Source organism: Ambystoma mexicanum, chromosome 11 (genome assembly GCF_040938575.1).
Source record: "Ambystoma mexicanum isolate Mex_15411 chromosome 11, UKY_AmexF1_1, whole genome shotgun sequence".
Taxonomy (NCBI): Eukaryota; Metazoa; Chordata; class Amphibia; order Caudata; family Ambystomatidae; genus Ambystoma; species Ambystoma mexicanum.
In genome coordinates this window covers 1,354,770,738-1,354,788,665 of record NC_090934.1, presented here as the reverse complement: position 1 = coordinate 1,354,788,665, position 17,928 = coordinate 1,354,770,738, and the positions used below count along the sequence as shown (strand labels likewise).

The window sequence follows — 17,928 nt, the reverse complement described above, 5'->3', positions numbered from 1 at the left end:
TTATCATTAACCAACCAAAAACTGAACTGGCTTAACCTCGGAAGGGAAAGGCTAAGTGGGCGTTGCCGGGGGTTCAGCCTTTTTCGATCCACAGAGGCCCATCTCAGAATCCAGTCCTTAACCAGCTGAGCAATCTTTCCAGCATAACGACATGCAAAAAGACGGAAGTGGAATCGAAAACGCTACATGGCGTCCTAGGAAAACTCAGCTACTATTGTTCAAATCTAAAGGAGCATTCCCAAAAGTGGACCATCTTTTGATCGCATCAACTTTTTTAGGGGGCGCCCTGCCAGAACCCTCTTTCCTTAACTGCTCCTTTACCTCTTCTCGTCAGTAGAGGGATTGCATTGGTTTAAGGTGTGCACTATTTTTCACTCCATATTGACTTTTACTTGGGCCATTTGGAATTGCTTGCATCACCCACCAGGCGAAACTGTTGCATTAGAGTACAGCTAAGGAGTAATGGCATGAGGTGGGACACAGCCTTTAGGAGTTTGCTTATTTGCCCACCAGTGACCATGCTAATCCCCCATCGCCATTCCCACTCACTTCCTGCCCCCGCTCCTCAAAAAACGTCGTGGGAACTTCTTGAGCTCTCCTTATCAAGCCTTACCATCAAACATTGAACTGTAAGTACCTGCCAGTGTTTTTCAAAGTAGTCAGAGTTAATGGCTTAATTGGAGCTGTATAAGCACTACTGGTGAAACAAATGCCTGCATGATTGATAAGCACTCTGTTTTTAATAGGACTTCAGTGATGGACACGCAAACATTGGCAAAGCCAAGTTTTGACTTACGTACAAGTATCGGAAATTTGCCAGGCGCTCCTATTAGATGCACAGGTACTCGCCCCATGCTGCACCTGCTACCATCAATGGGCAGTTAATACCACTAGAACAGTGCCTCGCAAGTGCCTTTGCCATGCCTACACAAAAGCCCAATTTGTTATTGCCAATGCTAGTTTTTCAGGTCTACTTTTTTATCTGAAGAAAATCTAAGTGACAACTAAAGGAATTGAAAAGAAAATACCATGTGTGGCTTAAGGCAGAGGGCATATGCGCACACATTATCTACTTCAGGTAGATTAGCAGGGTGTGGGGCTGGACGGGGGAGTCCAGTGTTTTTTTTTAGCAGGTGTCCACTGGAACAAGATCAGCTCTCAAGTTAGTAATAAGGCGTGGACACCCGACTGACTGGTCACTGCATCTATGCTATTTAGTTCATCCAGACACTTATTTCTCTGCCCCTGAAATGATAACCATGTGCTGTGCCAAAGCAGTGGGCGGCACAGCAAAATCGTACAAACTATTAACATCACAAATAAAACTATAACTACACGTTACATAATTATAAAAAGCCTACTCTAAAAGGTTGACCATTACTTGAAAAATACTAATAACTTAAATTGACCTTTTCCAACGTGCTTAATACTGGAGACCAGTCTCTAAGCGCAGAACCGGGATTGGAACCAGTGTTGGAACTCTGGAACCATGTCTTTATATTGTGGATGTACACAACTAAAAATAGCCCAATGCGATTCACTTAAAGCGGTTTTTAAAGACAATTCACCATTTATCTGTAAGGAACAACGTCACTACTTGTTCCTTCCGCGACTTGGAACATGTCGATGTGGGTTTGCAGAGGTCATGCAAAAACACACTGCCCAAGTACAACACACTACAGCACAATTCATGGCATAGGACAACGGATAAACGGGCGGATCCGGTTAAATGCCACGCACCAATGCTGTGGTGCTCAACATCAAAGGCACAGGGGTCCTCGATACAGCCCCTGCAGCCGAAATCAGCAAAATCCACGTAAAAAAAATGTGCATTACACCAACACATTCCCTAAAGTTTAGCGCACATTGGTTTAGACGAGCCAAAGCCATAGACTTCACTTACAAACACGCAAAAAAAAAGAATATTTTTTTTTTCTTCCAAAAGAAAATAAAATCCTCACTATTCAACAAATACTTTGTCCACCTGCGTTTTGGACCAACTATTTAAGCTGTAATGTACCCTTACTGTTTCCAACCAAACTGTAACTATGTACTTACTGTCTTCTTAGCACTGTGATAACTCTGGGTCTGGGCGCCATCAACAAATTAAATAAACAAACAATGTTTACATGTCTGTTTTTATTTTTAAAATCCCTCATGCCAGATGAGTTCTAACAGGGGTTTCCTCTTCTAGACGCTTTGTGCACTGTTCTCGCATTAGCGTGCAGTATCCCCAGAGGTCGCTCTTTGCCATCTCATCCCTATCCCATTAACATAAGGTACAAACGGAGACTTCATAAAAAAAAGAGAACAATTGTCAAGTCAAGAGTCATGGTAGGAGTACCACAAAGTCGAAACTCATTCTGCATGCGGCCCAGGGCTCCTGGCACTGGTAAATGGCCAATGACACGTAAGCGGGGCGCCTTCTGCCAGCCTTCAATCGTAACACGACTTATTTGCCTGCAACAAACGAGGCTCCGCCCCCATCAGTCATGGTCCATTCCAGTCAGCAGGATGTCAATATGCCAAGGTCTAATGAAAAGGGTCGCAGACAAAAACGGCACAATGGGTGCCCCACAGCGGCAAATCTCAGGGCAATTTTTCTAAACACTGCGGTGTACGTTTCAGTTGAGCTTTGTCATGCTAATTTTATTGAGTCTCAGAGCAACAAAGAAAACTTAATTCACGAATTATTTTTAAAAGTCAACTTGGCCGCTCTGGGCCTTCTTTTTTGTTTAATGTACCACTGGCTTCTTAGCGATGCAGATTGGAGGTGGGAGCTGGACGCGTCTCTGGAATCGAGATCAAAATGGACACGATGACGAGCTCGGAATAATCACAAAGTTAAATAGTCCTCCTGTTTGATCTCTAAATTAAATACCAAGTGTTTAGTTTTGGCATTAGGAAGTGAAATAAACCAGATGTTCCTCACTTCAAGTAACCTCTGCGGGCACAGGCGGCTTGGCAAAGGTTCAGGGCATCACGTAGATGGCACGAATACTCAGATTTTATTTCGATTTCCATCAACGCTTGTTCAAGGTCCAAACCAAGACATAAAAGAGGGGGATTTGGGGAGCTCTGTAAAGACTTCAATGTACAATTCCCTTCCTTGCCCATCCTGCGATTAAGGGCACAATTATCCTGGCTTACACAAAATAAAAGAAAAGGGACCTTTGCAAAACTATTAGCTGGCCGTGCAGGTTTAGTCATAATGTTCCTGCGCGCTCAATACTTACAGAACAAAGAACTGCTTTCACAAAATGCTCATCAGACAACCGAATTGCACAACAATGGCTACAGATAAAAGCCCCAATAATGTGCAAAAATGTGCAATGGGATATAAAAAAACATTTTCTATTCCATTAAAAAAAGAATTGTAGGCTTTCATGAGATTTTCAATGCGTACATAACTAACTCTGTTCACAAAATGTCACTCATTAACCCTGCCCAACCCTTTCCACCTGGTTTCTTTTTTAAAATATATATATTTTGGCTTACACATTTGGGTTTTCTTTTTCACTTGCAGAACAATTGTGGAACGCTATTTGGTGTTCAGAAAAAGGCAGATGGATGAAGCAGGAGCCTGAAGTGAGCAGGCACGCGCACACAGAGCAGATGGAATGCATCACCATCAGCTATGGCAGCCATGATTTATCGAATGACACCCTCGCTCTCATTCACACACACACGCAATTACTGAGTTCAGTTACCAAGACAGCCAAACCCCACCCACCAGGTGGAGTAAACCCCACCTTGGTAGCAATAGTACGGGCGTGCGGTGCTCTCTCGTCTCCAAAGGTCTGTTGGATCACAGAGAGGATGCAGCGGAGAGCCACATCATGGTTTCTGATTCGACGCTGTAGGCAAAATGGTTTATCCCGCTACTCGGCACCACGAAAGGGAAAAAACGCAAACTAACTAGAAGGTTGGATTAAAAATGACCATGCAAATTTTGAACTACAAATCTGCTCATACAAAAAGGAAATGCAAAAAGCAAAAAATAAATACTTCGACAACAGAATCAACAAAGCATCAAACAAACAAAAATAACAATTTAAACAAACTAAATAAAAAAAAAACCTGGCTGCAGCAATGCTCCAATACTATTGAAGAGACTATGCAACGACCTTGCAGACCATTTGGAAAACAAAATCACCACCATCCAACAGACCATAAAAAGCAGACTACGCAACCCCAGAATGCAACCCACCCACGCGTACGAGGAACGCCCGGACAAACTATAAAGCTTCCCCCAAATATCAGCGTAGACATTAGTCAAACTGGTAAACAAAAGCAACAAAACGGGCTCCCCCCACGGATCCCTGCCCCCTGGACATACAAATCAATCCTCTCACAAGGAATACCCATGGATTACTACGGAAACCTCTTCATCCACTGAATCTGAACAGGGAAAGTGCTGCAGTCCTTCAAATCGGCATACATCAAGCCGCTCAAGGACACAACAGGAAATGTGGATGACCTCTCCAAATACAGACCTATCTCCAACATCCCGTACCCAGCTAAACTACTCTAAACATACATCTACACAGAATAACCCAAAAATTCATAGAACATCTATTGGACCAGGCCCAAGTAGATTTCAGACCAATGAGAGTAACGGAAACAGCACTTCTATCAATGTGGGATCACCTATGACCTAAAGGCGAACGCATAGTCAGACAAAAGCACCGCTCTGATACTTCTAGATCTCTCTGCAGCATTCAACACAGTCAATCACGACATGCTCATCAGGAGATTGGAAGAAATTGAAATCACCAACCTAGCCTTACTATGGATTAAATCCTTCCTCGCAAACAGAACAGCAACCATATGGATCAAACCTTTAAAATCCAATTCAAGAGAATCCAAATGCGGAGTCCCACAAGGATCATCCTTCTCCCAGTTATTATTCAACATTTACCTGGCTCAGCTAATCAAGATCATTACAACACAGCCTCACATGCTACAACTATGCTGATGACACACAAATAGTCTATAAAATACAAGAAAGAAGAAGAAAACACACATTAGGAGCTGCCTTCATGAAATCTACAGCTGCACGAACTCAAACTACCACAAACTCAACCCGGGCAAAACGGAAATAATGATCATCTCTAAAAACAGAGAAAACAATCGTTACATCCCTTGGCCAATGGAACTCGGCACAGCACCAGCCTCATTGACGATAGTAAAACACCAGGGAGTCTTGATGGACAACGAACTAACTCTAGAGCCATAAGTAAACGCTCTAATCAATAAATGCTTCTTCCACCTACAAGCAGTAAAAAAGATCCTACCGTTCCTCTCATTCTCCCACAAAACGCTCACCATCGTCGTTATCATATCCAGAGTAGACTACGCCAACATCCTATATCTAGGAAAGCCAGAGTGACTCCAAAAAAAAGTCCAACACATACAAAACGCGGCAGCCATGCTCCTGCTCAAAATACCACGAAGAGAACACATCACTCCAGCTCTGAAAATGCTACACTGGTTACCAATAAAACAGAAAATAAAGTACCAATGAATGAGCGTAACACACAGCAATCCACGGCCAAGAAGCAGCATTCCTAAGAGAGAAGATAAAAGTCCACCGCCCAACAAGACCACTCAGATCTAGCAGACATTCGCATGGTACCAAAAGCACAATACAAAAGAAAATTCAGAGGAAGCTTAGTCTCCCACCTTGCACCGAAAACCTGGAACGATCTCCCGAAAAACATACGTAACACAAGAGATCACCTATTTAGAAAGCTACTCAAAAATAAGGAATGCCTATTGAGTCACATACGCAGCGTTAACAATACTCAGAGAGGGAACCGATCGTCCCCATCTCCCTAGTCTAGGTCCCATAAACTGAGGGAGGGCAAAAGACAATTTTGCAAATATTAAGAGGCAAAAACCCACTAAGCCAGAAACTCAACTTTCTTCATACATCTCTCACAAAAATCCACACATCCACTTCTCTGCACAGTAAACAGCACATACTTCACAACACTGCAACAGCTTACAAACACAACTCGCACTGATAATTCACATCCAAACTCAGCGTACAGTGAAAACCGAACTGATGCTGCAAACAGGACACCACCTCTCTCACTTTCCTATTCCCACTTCACCCTACCAACCCCCCCACCACCCCTCCTTTTTTGTTTACAGATCCGCCAGAGTGCCTGGGAATCAATTCCGTTGGTGACGGTGTGTGCTACAAATACCTTTAACATTACCATAAGAGAACTGGGGAAAATGACTGCACCACTACGTAGGTCAAAAATCCTTAATCCCATCACAGATTGTCACATCAAAGGCTGATGTGTAAACGCCTCCTTCACCAGATAGCGCTCAAAATAGTCACACAGGTGTTTGAAAAACGAAACTGGTTTAGTCTCAAAAAGTCTGAGCTCACAGTCAAAGAAGAGATATTTTTTAGGAGTTATCAGTTTTATGAAATGGTTCATGTAATGCACAACTATCAAAGAAGCACACATTTAGTATTAATACATTCCTTTCGGACTGACAAATTACAGTGCAATAAGCATTTTCGTTCTTTAGTCAAGTCATGAAGCATTGGATCCAGCGTTTCATGACTTTGCGAAAAGAGTAAAATGCCATCTCACTGGTGCAACACTTCCATTTGCAATTCTTTTTACCTAACACTTTGCATGCAATATAGATGTCGGACTAAGACATCTATCATTTTGGTGCATTGAAACGCTGTGGGAGGCTACACCCCTCAGATGACCCAAACCAGAGCAACACATGTGCCAGGAGTTGGTTTTACTCTATTCCAGATGCACCGAGATTGTATTTTACTAATCCACAGATGTAATGTTTTTACCTGAATGGCAGGATCTGCAAGTGGTTTGCTGGTTCAACATAGACAGCGCCACACCAAACTAATGGACTAAAGACCAAAATGGTGCATCACTGGTGCGATTCATGAAGCCAACAGCCTGGCCATCTAACATTGGGCTTAACTACAATTCTGTGTCTGGTTTTACATAATGGATGTGCGTCTAGGTCAACTGTATTCAAAGTGGGGGGGGGCTGCTGCCTCATGTCCGGGGGTAAGGGAGGGTCGCAAACCCGCAGCCTGAATTTTTTTTTTAATGCTATTTTTGGGTGGAGTCTAGAATTTAGTCTAGAGCATGTAATGAATAGTGTGTGTAATGGTACCATTTACCTGCATACGGCTATCATTACACAATTTCTAGACAAAGAAATGTAGTGTAATGATCGCCGTATGCAGGTAAATGGTACTATTACACGCTATATTCACTGCATGCTGAAGACCAGATTTAGCTTATAGTATAATAGCCACACCAGCATTGTAACGCTCTACACTACTTGGCATTGGATCTTGCAGGTTCTGTTAAAACATGACATTAGTTAAATGCAATATTTAAAATGCAGACGATTTGAGGAGCACCATAAAAAGATGGCGATTGCTGAGCAAGCGAAGGGATTTGCATCAGTGACGGGTCTTTCTACAGGATACCCACCTTCATATGCTTGATCAAACATTTAGGGCTTCCTGTTTTCTGTGGTTTTTAGAAAAAAATTATTATTGGGCTGACCTTTTTTCAAAGCTTTAAAAAAAATTTGAAATCTGCTTTGATAAGTTTTTTCATTACAAAAAAATGGCAAACAAGCATTGGCAAACTCACGGTTTGCTCGTTTACAGCTATCAGATAGTTTGCCAACCACTGCCAAGCGCATGCTCAGGTCCTCACAGGATTTGCCAGCTGTCGCCATTTTATGGACAGAGACCACTGTTAACATAGTGCTTGCAAAGGCCCATCTCCCTTCCACACAAAAACCAAAACTCTGGGCTTTATCACTACTTAATCATGTAAACTCATGTTCGTAAGGAATGCATGTTAGTGCATTGTAAAGGAAAGAGAAATGTATTAAATTACAAATTCAGTGCCAATATTTGTGAGTTTTATTTTGTACCTGGATGTCACCAGCAGCCAACTCAGAATGTTTTATACATCAGTGTTTTCTAATGGGTCATATGGTGCCAAGCGTTCATTTCATAGCACAGGGCAATTGCTCTGTAGGTGTCATAGGTGCACAAAAGGTTTAGTGGGGCTATTTCCACTGGAAATCAGGGAGCACTTCTGATCACCTTTAGGAGCAACTTTAATTTCTCCAACAGAGATTTCAAAGGGGACATCTGCTCAGGCACCCCACTATTCATCAGGAGGCTTTTGCTGAAGACAAAAGATTTCAACTCGCAACAGAGAGAACAACTCCACTGGGGGGACTGAAACAAGTGTGCCTTGTACCAGACAGGACACACTCACTACAAAGCTAGATGGTGACACCAACTACACGACTACAATCAATTCACCTCAAACAACAAAAGCATTGCAAAATTGAAAGGTTGCAATGGATGCAAGACTAAACAAGTGTGCACCTCAATGCAGGAGAGGGTACAAGTAAAAATGCCCCACAGATAACTCGGCCAGAACATGACATCAGCAATAAAATACTGAATAGCGACAATCACTGAAGGATTGAAACAAGCCTACATCACACAGGAATAGACACCAGCTCTGCAATACCAAAAGGTGACTCACTGCTCCTCAACCAGGACAAACCACCTGTATTAAAATATTGAAATGCGTCCTTCAGTACAAGAATGATGCAAGCACACCTCAAACAGGACACCGCCACTGCAATACACAAAAGTAATCCTCAGTCGTACTGACACATGTGCAACTTATATATAACTTGCAAGGTGACCAGTGCAATATTATTAAAACAAGTACCATCAAATGAACAAGGAATGCCACTGCTGAAATAATTGATAGTGATGATGTCTATGGGTATGGTGTAAAAAAGAGCACCTCACTCAGGACAGGGCATCATCACTAAAATAATGAAATAGGTCTGTCATTGCATGAGTGAGACAAGTGTGCCCGACACAGGAAACACATTTGCATTAGCCCTACAGTGAAGGTATCCCTTCGGTATTAGAATGGTAGTGACTTGTCGAATGCTAGGTGCTTGACAGTCCAACAGTGAGTGTGCAGATACCGAAAGAGTCCTTTCATTGCTGGTCCAAAAACAAGTGAGCCTAAATAAGGAAGCAGCCACCCCAACACTTACAAAGAGATTTGTACACATGTTGCGGCTTCTTTCCTTCTACTGCCTCACATGATAACACTTGGTCTAGAAAGACTGGTTAATAAGCTTTAGGGGTGGGAGGCAAGGGTGGTAAAAACGGTTCATTAAAAAAGTGCTTTAAAATGCAGTATTTTAACCCATTAATTTTAAATAATACCCGGGGGCAGAAACCCCCCTTGATTGGTTCGGGCTCCCTCATTACGCTCAGTCGCTATGGCATATTTGAGGGAAATATTGATGCCCGTCCACTCTAGAAATTCATCAACCGCCACTGGCCCTAGGATTGTGCAGGGAGCAGGTTGGGGGGGGGGGGGGAATGGACTGTGATGGGAGCGAGCCATGGGATAAGGGTGGGAGTAAGATGGAGAGAGCCCAGGGTTTGTGGTTGGGTGGGGTGTGGGAGAGCGCAGGGACTGGGCTAGGGGGTTGGATGAGGAAGTCCAGAGACTGATGGGAACAGGTGGGGCAGCCCAGGGACTATACTAGGAGAAAATGACTAATTGCCATTTTTGGGGGGTTCCGGCCTGCCCACATTTTGCTCTGGGGAGGCCAAGACAAATGTTTGGCGACCACTGGTCTAAGCTTTCAAGCATGTTGGTCTATGACCATTTCCTGTACAGTTTCCTTTGCACTGTCAGCGTATCACATGGCTCTTTGCAGAATCACAAGTGTAAAGTTGATATTTGACAATTTACTGATGAGTAATTGAATAAAGTCAGCATTCAGGAAAGTTTCCCAACTCAGGATAGTTCATACCAAAACTGGAGAGGGTAGCGGTAAACCATGCAATGTACAGCAGCACAGAAAAGTGAGCTATTCTTCCAGATGGCGCTATTCAGATCAGATTAATTGCCTGCCGGTCCTGTCTGGGGCGTGATTTTCAGAACCACAAAGCAAGCCAGGGAATAAGCCCCCAGAATGTCCTCTTTAAGTGATAGCCATTCAGCTGGCAGAAGGTTTCTAAAGAGGTTAGGACACCGGGGCACCCTGGCCAGTCAGTGTGCACAGATATTCTGGCACAGCGATTGGCTACAATGCTTTGGAGTCCATCTTGGTTGCTGCGACATACTCATTGCATGCAGTTCTAGACCCAAACAGCAGGACTCGCCCAAAGCAAAAGGCAGACAGGGCATTTTTTCCGCCCCTTCTGCGACCGGTAGCCACAGTATTTCCTCCAGCCCTATTCCCAAGTAGGGGACAGTCTACAGGCAGCAAAGAAGTTACAGCAAGGACCATGTTGAAACCAAAAGGGTTAGAATAATTTCCATATACAATGTATTTTTAAATATATGAACACGGATCTATCGTCAACATTTTCATCACGATTATATTTCAAGCCTTCTACTCAGTCTAGCAAATTCTAGACCGTCTCACAGCTTAAAGCAAATCGGTTTGCATTGCCCTTGAAACTATAAACCTTAAGATTTTGGGGCAATCGCACCTCCAAACAGTTTAATAAAGTGCACTGGACTGCTCCATGAAAAACAGCCGAATCATTCCTGCACACAGAAAGCTAAATGCACACCAAGAACACCTCATCCAACAGGACTGATTGCTGTTCTTGAAAACGGCCGACCTGCCCCTTTCACTGTGCACACAATCTCCATCGATCCCAAGTGCACCCTAACGCATCCTTATCAAAAATACCCAATTTCATTGTATCCTATCCCCTTAACTGTTGCTTTATAGGTAGGTTTATATTGAAAAAATTCAAAATCCTAACAGCAATGTGCCGCATAAAAGGGGGAAAAAATAGCCTGCTCAGCAAATTAGGCTCACCCAAATATGAACTAATTAGTATTTTCCGTTCAAAAAAGAACTCTGTTCTATAAATGAAGCCAAAAGCAGATAAGTTCCCTCGTCACAAGGATTCTAGCGAGGGTTCATCTTCTTAGCAATCCTGCCTTTTCTACTGCAAATGCAGCTTTATTGTCTTTTCGAAACCGTTGATCTTACTCAGCCAATACCATAATGCTCTTTAATCCTTACTGTCGTACTAGAAGATGTCATTTTCCAAGAGTGCCTGACAGGATAGTCTTGAATTGAGGCGGGACCAAGTGTCATTTCAATTGCTGCTATGACCCTCAACATGGGTCATACCACAGGTAGGACTACAACAAGCTCTCACACTACATACGACTATGTACAGCACACAATGCGCCCAAAGGAAATGGACTGCAGAGTGAGAGATTTACAAAACATTACTTCCGCTGCCAATCAAAGGCTAGGGTTAGACCAACTGCGTTCCCTTCCTTTAATTTCCAAGTCTCTAATAACCCTGTTGCAGCATTGGTTGTCAATGCTTTCACAACGGCAACCACATTCATAGTAACAGTCCATATGAAACGGCAAAACATTTCTTTAGAATGCCTATATTGCAAGAGATCTACAGACTAACGCTGCACTGCTCTTCTGCTCTGCCAGCAACCATTCTCTCCAAGGAGCCCAGGAAATAACTCTTGCACATTTGCTCTAATCCCTATACTCCTCAACAAGCCCACAATTCATTCATATGCACAACCCTTTGGCTTCAATACCACGCTTTCGCCCCAAAAAATAGAACCTAGATTTACCCCCGGCCGTCGTCCTGTGTATATGCCCAACTCAATTTGGAAGTTAATACTTCAGCCCCAACCAGCAAGATAAGGGCAGTCATGTGTGTGTGGTCCTCAACAATCAGGGCTGTATTTGCCAGCTGTACGCTAACATGAAATTTCATGTAATCTTTTATCACGCTGTGCATTTATGTGATTTTACAGAGACAGACCCTTCTGAGTTATCACATTTTCCAATGGGGCACACAGCTCGCCATGTAGAAGAAATTCATTGCTAGCTAACACCACTTACATGTGCTTCCCAGAGAGCTACAAAACCATACTACAGGAAATCAGACAACAATAGCAAGATCATTTTCATCCCAAATAAACCATTTCAGAGAAGCAAGCTTAAGTACAAAAGGGAACATGCATACATTGTTGACACTTACAGAAGCAAGAGCTTTCCCAAGAGCGTCGCCCGTCTGAGAGCTGCCTGCATTGTTCCCTCTGCTTCCGGCACCTGGTGTGTTAGGAAAAGAAGACTAGGTTGAATTTAAGAGCCTTCTACTGAGCCAAAGGAAGACATTTAGGGACAACAGAGGTTTCATTACCTTTCAAAGAGGGAGCAAAGTGTATTTTAACAAAATGGCCCGTAAACCCTCAACTAACTCAGATGAACAGTTTGCTGCATAATAAGCATTTACTTACATGCATCATCTCAAATTGAATCTATACTTCATAATTGCTGTGGGAAGAAATGCCATGCACCAATGAGCAAGGACTGCTCCTGGCATGCTTTTGGAGATTAACACCCTTTCCTATGTCAGTAGGAGAAGGTGCCCTACTCCGCACGCCTGTACCTGCATGGACAGCAGTCGACAGTTGGAGTGGAAAAACCTCTGCTAGCAACTTGAATCAACAAATGGAATTACCTAACTGGAACTTTAGCCAGCAGCAGCCACCTTTCCTCCACCACGAGCAGTGTTTTTGCATTGGGGACCCCTTCTCCGTGGCCTTCATGGCTCATAGTTCATGGGAATATTTGGTGAGGTGAGGTCTGGAGGGTTTGTTTGCTAGTCAATTGGTCCGCTGACGAATTTAGGTTCCCCAGTTATCAATTTTGTGATGGAGAAAATCTTTTTGGTGCCTTAAAAGCACAAGAGAGCTGCAGTGGGACTTTGGTCCTGGATTACAAGTGAATTTAAATTAGGAGGTGGGAACATGTTCTGGAGCTAAAAGGGCAGAACAAAGCAAAATACTGAGACATGACCAGACCCAAGATGATTCAGGACTTTTAGAATTCAACGTGAGCACTACACAAACTAGGATTGTTTTGGTCAATTTGCTCTTTGTTGACTATTTGTTCTTTCAGTCTAAAAAGAATTCACAAGCTGCCGAAGGAGCCACTGACATGCTACACTGGGGACTAGATTTCCTGGTATTGGACCAAGCTCAAGACCATCCTGGATGGCTCCTACACTGGCATATCACTTACCTAGAAATTACCCATCGCGGAATAATTCAGTGTTCCAGAATCTTCTTGTGGAGTTAATGAACGGTGCAATGGTAAAGCAGGTCTGGGATTTACTCACTGAAACAGTGGAGTAATACTCAATTTTGCAAAATAGCCAGAACATTCTTGAGGGACTTGCTTGGCAAATCATTCCATCCCTCTCTTGGCTAATCGTTGGCTGTGTGCAAAATAGTAAAAGCATGGGTTGCTGTAATAAAGCCATGTCCCGTTCAATGAAGAGCTTCTCAGGAAAGTTACCACCGGAACCTTCTATCCAAAGTGAGTAGAACGACCACCTCCCAAAAAAAACAGCACTTGCTTGCCACATAGCAAACAGAAAAAAGCACCAGAGCAATGCCCTTGACTACAAAACACAAACCCAGATTGCACAGAATCCAGGCCTACACACAATTCCTATGGTTGGTTAGGCAAACCCCTTTTTTGGTTGAGGATGATCAAGATTTTTACCTCACAAATTTAACAGAAATTAAACTTAAGAGTGTTTCTTCACGCAGGAGAAAATGGTCATTAGCAAACCCAATGTTGGCTTTTGCAGGTCACCGCAAAATATATTTATGGGTATGAATTTGTATTGGCCCACAAAGAAAGTGCCCAGCTCCAAGAATGTGCAAGCAGAAGGGCTAGGGCTCCACTTCACTCAATTCGTGATTGGTTAATGTCGGCTGGCTGATTAAACATGCCGAGAGCAGCTGAGTCATTTAGCTTGCACAAGGGGTGCAGGGGCATTACCGGTCAGTTACAAGCAAAAGCGAAGGGTTCTATTGCTATTAATACCCCGGCACCTTCTACCGGGGTACTAATAGTATTTTTGTTTACTTAGTTGAGAAACGGCGTAGCAACAGTTTCTCGACACAAAAAGAAAAGCAAATAAATGGCCGCAATGGATTAGCAAGAGGGGGCTACACGTTGTCCCACCTCCCTTTCTATAGTGGCCAGTGAAGAAAGGGAAGGAACTCTGCGGGACGTGGTGCCCTGATCAGAGTGCAGCAGGTGAGTCTTCGTTGGCCAGGTAACGCCCAGTGAAGGCCAATCAAATAGTTTGTAACTATTGGATTGTCCCTCGTCGGTTACAAATACAAGGTAAAACAAAAGGAGGACTCGAGGACTCCAAAATAGAATACACATACAGGATATAAGAATATGTATAAGAGCATGTACTGCTTGATAAATATTGATTGCAGCCAGATGAAAATATTGTGCAGGACCAGGACATCACCAGTTTACAAGCAATGGAAATGCAATGAGGGCATTAATATTAAGTGACCAATAAATAAATTCATGTAAAAATGCTAGTTACCACTGATTTAAGGAAGATCGGATAGCGTGAAAGCCACATGCCCCATTTCTGGCTGGGAAGCATTTGAGAAACATTCATGTCTTAACATTAACTTCAGGGAAAACTGAAGCATCTGGTCTAGTCAGTTGCTGTCTCAATCGTTCATGCTTAATAACAGTTTAATTGTGAACCCTCCAAACAAGTGCTGCCCTCGGGTGTGAAATGTGAAAACAATCACTTGCACATCCATACACCCAGCCATAGGGGTTGGCCGTTTCAGCAGAATAGTGATTTTCACAGATTACATTCCCTTTACTAGTTTCAGCATCAAGCCCGCTTACAGACAAATCCATGAAGCAGTTAATTCTTTTGCCTTCTCTTCTGCCATTTCACCGCAGGTCGCACCAAAGTGCCCATTGAGAGGGGAGAGAGGGACCTATGGAGGGGTGATAGAGAAGGTGATAGAGAGATTTGAGGGGAATGGGCCACTGAGGCAGATGAGGACAAAGGTAACGAGGGGCTCTGGCACAAAGGCCTTTGAGAAGGGGCAATCGCTAACAAAGGATAAGGACTATGATGTGGTACTTTGACAAAGGAAAATAACAGATGAAGACTAGGATGAAGGACTCTGAATATTGGAGGCTCCTTCGGTGGCAGCTCTTGGCTGGTACCACTGATCAGGACATAAGTGGGGCTGTGTAGGTGGATACCGAGACAGGCTCCTGTGTGTCTGTTGGGGACATTTTTACACCCTTTTGGGGGGGTTAAGAACATATGTCTATTTTTAGGGAGGAAATGGATGTATAATCTGCTTATATGTAGGGCTGAAAGAGGTATGCCAAGCAATCGACTCGAGAGAAGGTTCCATTTCTTCCCCACACTCTATATTGTGAGAACTACGCTGCTGAGAATAAGGATAGCAGGAGTCTTATGACTGTTGCCGCGGTAAAAGAAAAAGCAGATTTAATCTACAGGACCAATAATAGTATTAAATGTATTTCAGTCATTAAATCGTACAAGCTTGGACTGGTGTCTGGAAATCTAGGCAGTACAAACAAAAGCACTCAAACTTGCATTTATAAAAAAAAAACTACAAATCACCCAAATAATCAAAAGAACACATTTCTAATATGCTCCATGCACCTGTATCGTTCTCACTCCTATATATTACACACACACAAAGCACTCAAAGGTGCACGCTCCGCTACAACAAAGACGCACTCGTCTTTCTATACTGAACAGTCACCTGTTCTTGGAGTTCTTTCCTTGAAGTAACGTTCCTGTTATTACAGAGCTCCCAGGTTTCCCCAGGGCCATGAATGAAAAGGCCATCCAGTCCAGTTTTTGCAAGGTATTCTGAGATGTGTAGTTTCCCTAAATTTCAAAATGGGGGAGAAATAAGCTGCAAAATCTAAATGGAAACCCAGGACTGTGTGACCATGGGAGACTTGGGGTCTCTGCCTTTACTGCCAGCTGTTAAGGGGATGTACACACAGAGAAGGCACTGGTTCAAGTTGGCTGGAGTGGAAATGGCTTTAGTGATCTCACCTAATAGATTGTCAGTTCCGCCGATGGGAGGAGTGTGTGAAGAAGCGACGTAGGGTGAACTACTCGAGCTCCCCCGATGAAAGCTTGACATTGGAGGAAGACTGGCGTTTACCTCCGTTGGCGACACTGAATGAGGAGGATAATTCTAAAAATAATCAAAAACAGACAGTCCATTCTTTATGAATGCAGAAAACATCATGTGAAGGCAAAAATCCAAAATCTGGGCCACAACTTACCAAGCGCTCATGCGTGTGTAGACTGCCGTAGCTGCTGGACTGTGGCATGTGAGAAGAGGAGCTGCCAATCATCCCACCATATCCAGGCTGGCTCATACCATTCGACGAGTTCCAAAGGTCAGAGGAGTTGTGGGTGCCATCTGACAGGGCAAAAGGAAAATGTAAGCAGAGTAATACATGTAGAGCTTCCAATGTTATGCCTGATACAATGTTGCTGGTCGCTTTAACAGATAGTATTGAGCAATATATTTTATATAAAAAAATGAAGTAATCATGGGAAGCACAAACAGCCGCATTGGAACCCCACAGTTAAGTTAAGACCCTCACAATGAACCTTTGTAAAGGTTACTAGGTCTTGCTAGGTGATAGATCATTGGAAGCCTGACATTGCTCAGTGGAGGCTGCATTAGGTTTGAAAAAAGTATTAGGTTTACATTTTATCACTCCACCACAATGACTATATAACTGCATTTAACATCTCTCCCTAGGTCCATCTCTCTGGGAAGAGAAGAAACATGTTAAGCTGCATTGGACATTTATTATACAAACACAAGGTTTACTTCCAGATGCGCAGCCTCTGCTGAACAATGCCAGGCTTCCTGTCGTCAATCTATTTTTGTAACTTTTGTAAATGTTGCCGCAGTGTGGCAAAAATTCATTTTAAAAAAAAAGGGTCCCAGAGAAAATGTGGGGGTTGGTTCACTTTGGTGGCCGATTTATATTTTTAGATGTCCTATAACGCTATTCTGCAAGGTGCCACCGATGATTACATAAATGTTTTAAATGAAAATGCATTGTAACGCTCCACTAATGCTTCATGAATGTGCCTCTCGCATCAATAACATTGACTAGTTGCTGAAAAAGTATCTTGCATCTCTCCAGGAGACATGGAGTGCTTTGGCTTTTGACAGGCTTATTGAGCGCTAAGAAAAAATACACTGACGTGCTCTCAATTGCATGATCTTTTAAATATTCTCCATATTTTGTGATATGAGAGCATCACCACACAATAAGTTAACTTTCTAAAAAAACACTCCCAAAACTCCTACGACAGCATACTTCAGCTTATACAGATGCCAGTGGTCATGCATGCGTCTGATATTTCAGCATTTTAGTTGGAAACCGATTGAGGTTTACTTCAGCCATCTCCGTTTGGCTGCTCTTAGCATGGGGAATATAATCAGACATTAGTTGTCCTGTAATAGGCTTTCTGTGGTTTGTATCCATTTAATCTTCCAGATGGTGACACATTTGGATCTTTTCTTAGAATTGTATAGGTCTTGTGCTCTTTATTTTAACTTTTTCAAGAGTAAACTCCATTGTCAATTTTTTTAGTTTATTTCTTTTAACAAGCAACTAGCACTCTGGCTTCGGTGTGCACAAGAGCAAGTCCTCCATGGGGGTTGCCCATTAAGGCAGAAGATCTCAGGTTAAAGGCCCTTTTCCTAAAAAGGGCCAAATATCCTTAGCATTTTTACCACCTGGCGTACACCAATTTCTTTTGTGACCAAGGCATTTAGATTTGCTTCATTTGTAGAGTGGTGGCCCTCCAGTACTATCACAGTGTCCCATCTTGTAAATTGCCCTGCAGCTCTGTACAGACAGTGCAGATTGGTTTCATTGTGCCCGATTACCTGGCCATCAAGGACATGGCATTGGCAA

The 17,928-nt window shown here is 43.0% G+C and overlaps 1 protein-coding gene across 10 annotated transcripts in view; it reads right to left on the bottom strand.

Moving 5' to 3' along the window:
* The window catches only part of TCF12 (transcription factor 12), a 1,064,187-nt gene that overhangs the window by 56,843 nt on the left and 989,416 nt on the right, over positions 1–17,928 (bottom strand). For all 10 annotated transcript variants that reach the window (XM_069624898.1, XM_069624900.1, XM_069624899.1 and 7 more), the window contains 3 exons: positions 16,267–16,406; positions 16,031–16,175; positions 12,122–12,192 (listed from right to left, as the gene is read on the bottom strand). In XM_069624898.1, the coding sequence (XP_069480999.1) occupies positions 12,122–12,192; positions 16,031–16,175; positions 16,267–16,406 (356 nt within the window). The remainder of the gene's footprint in view (positions 1–12,121; positions 12,193–16,030; positions 16,176–16,266; positions 16,407–17,928) is intronic.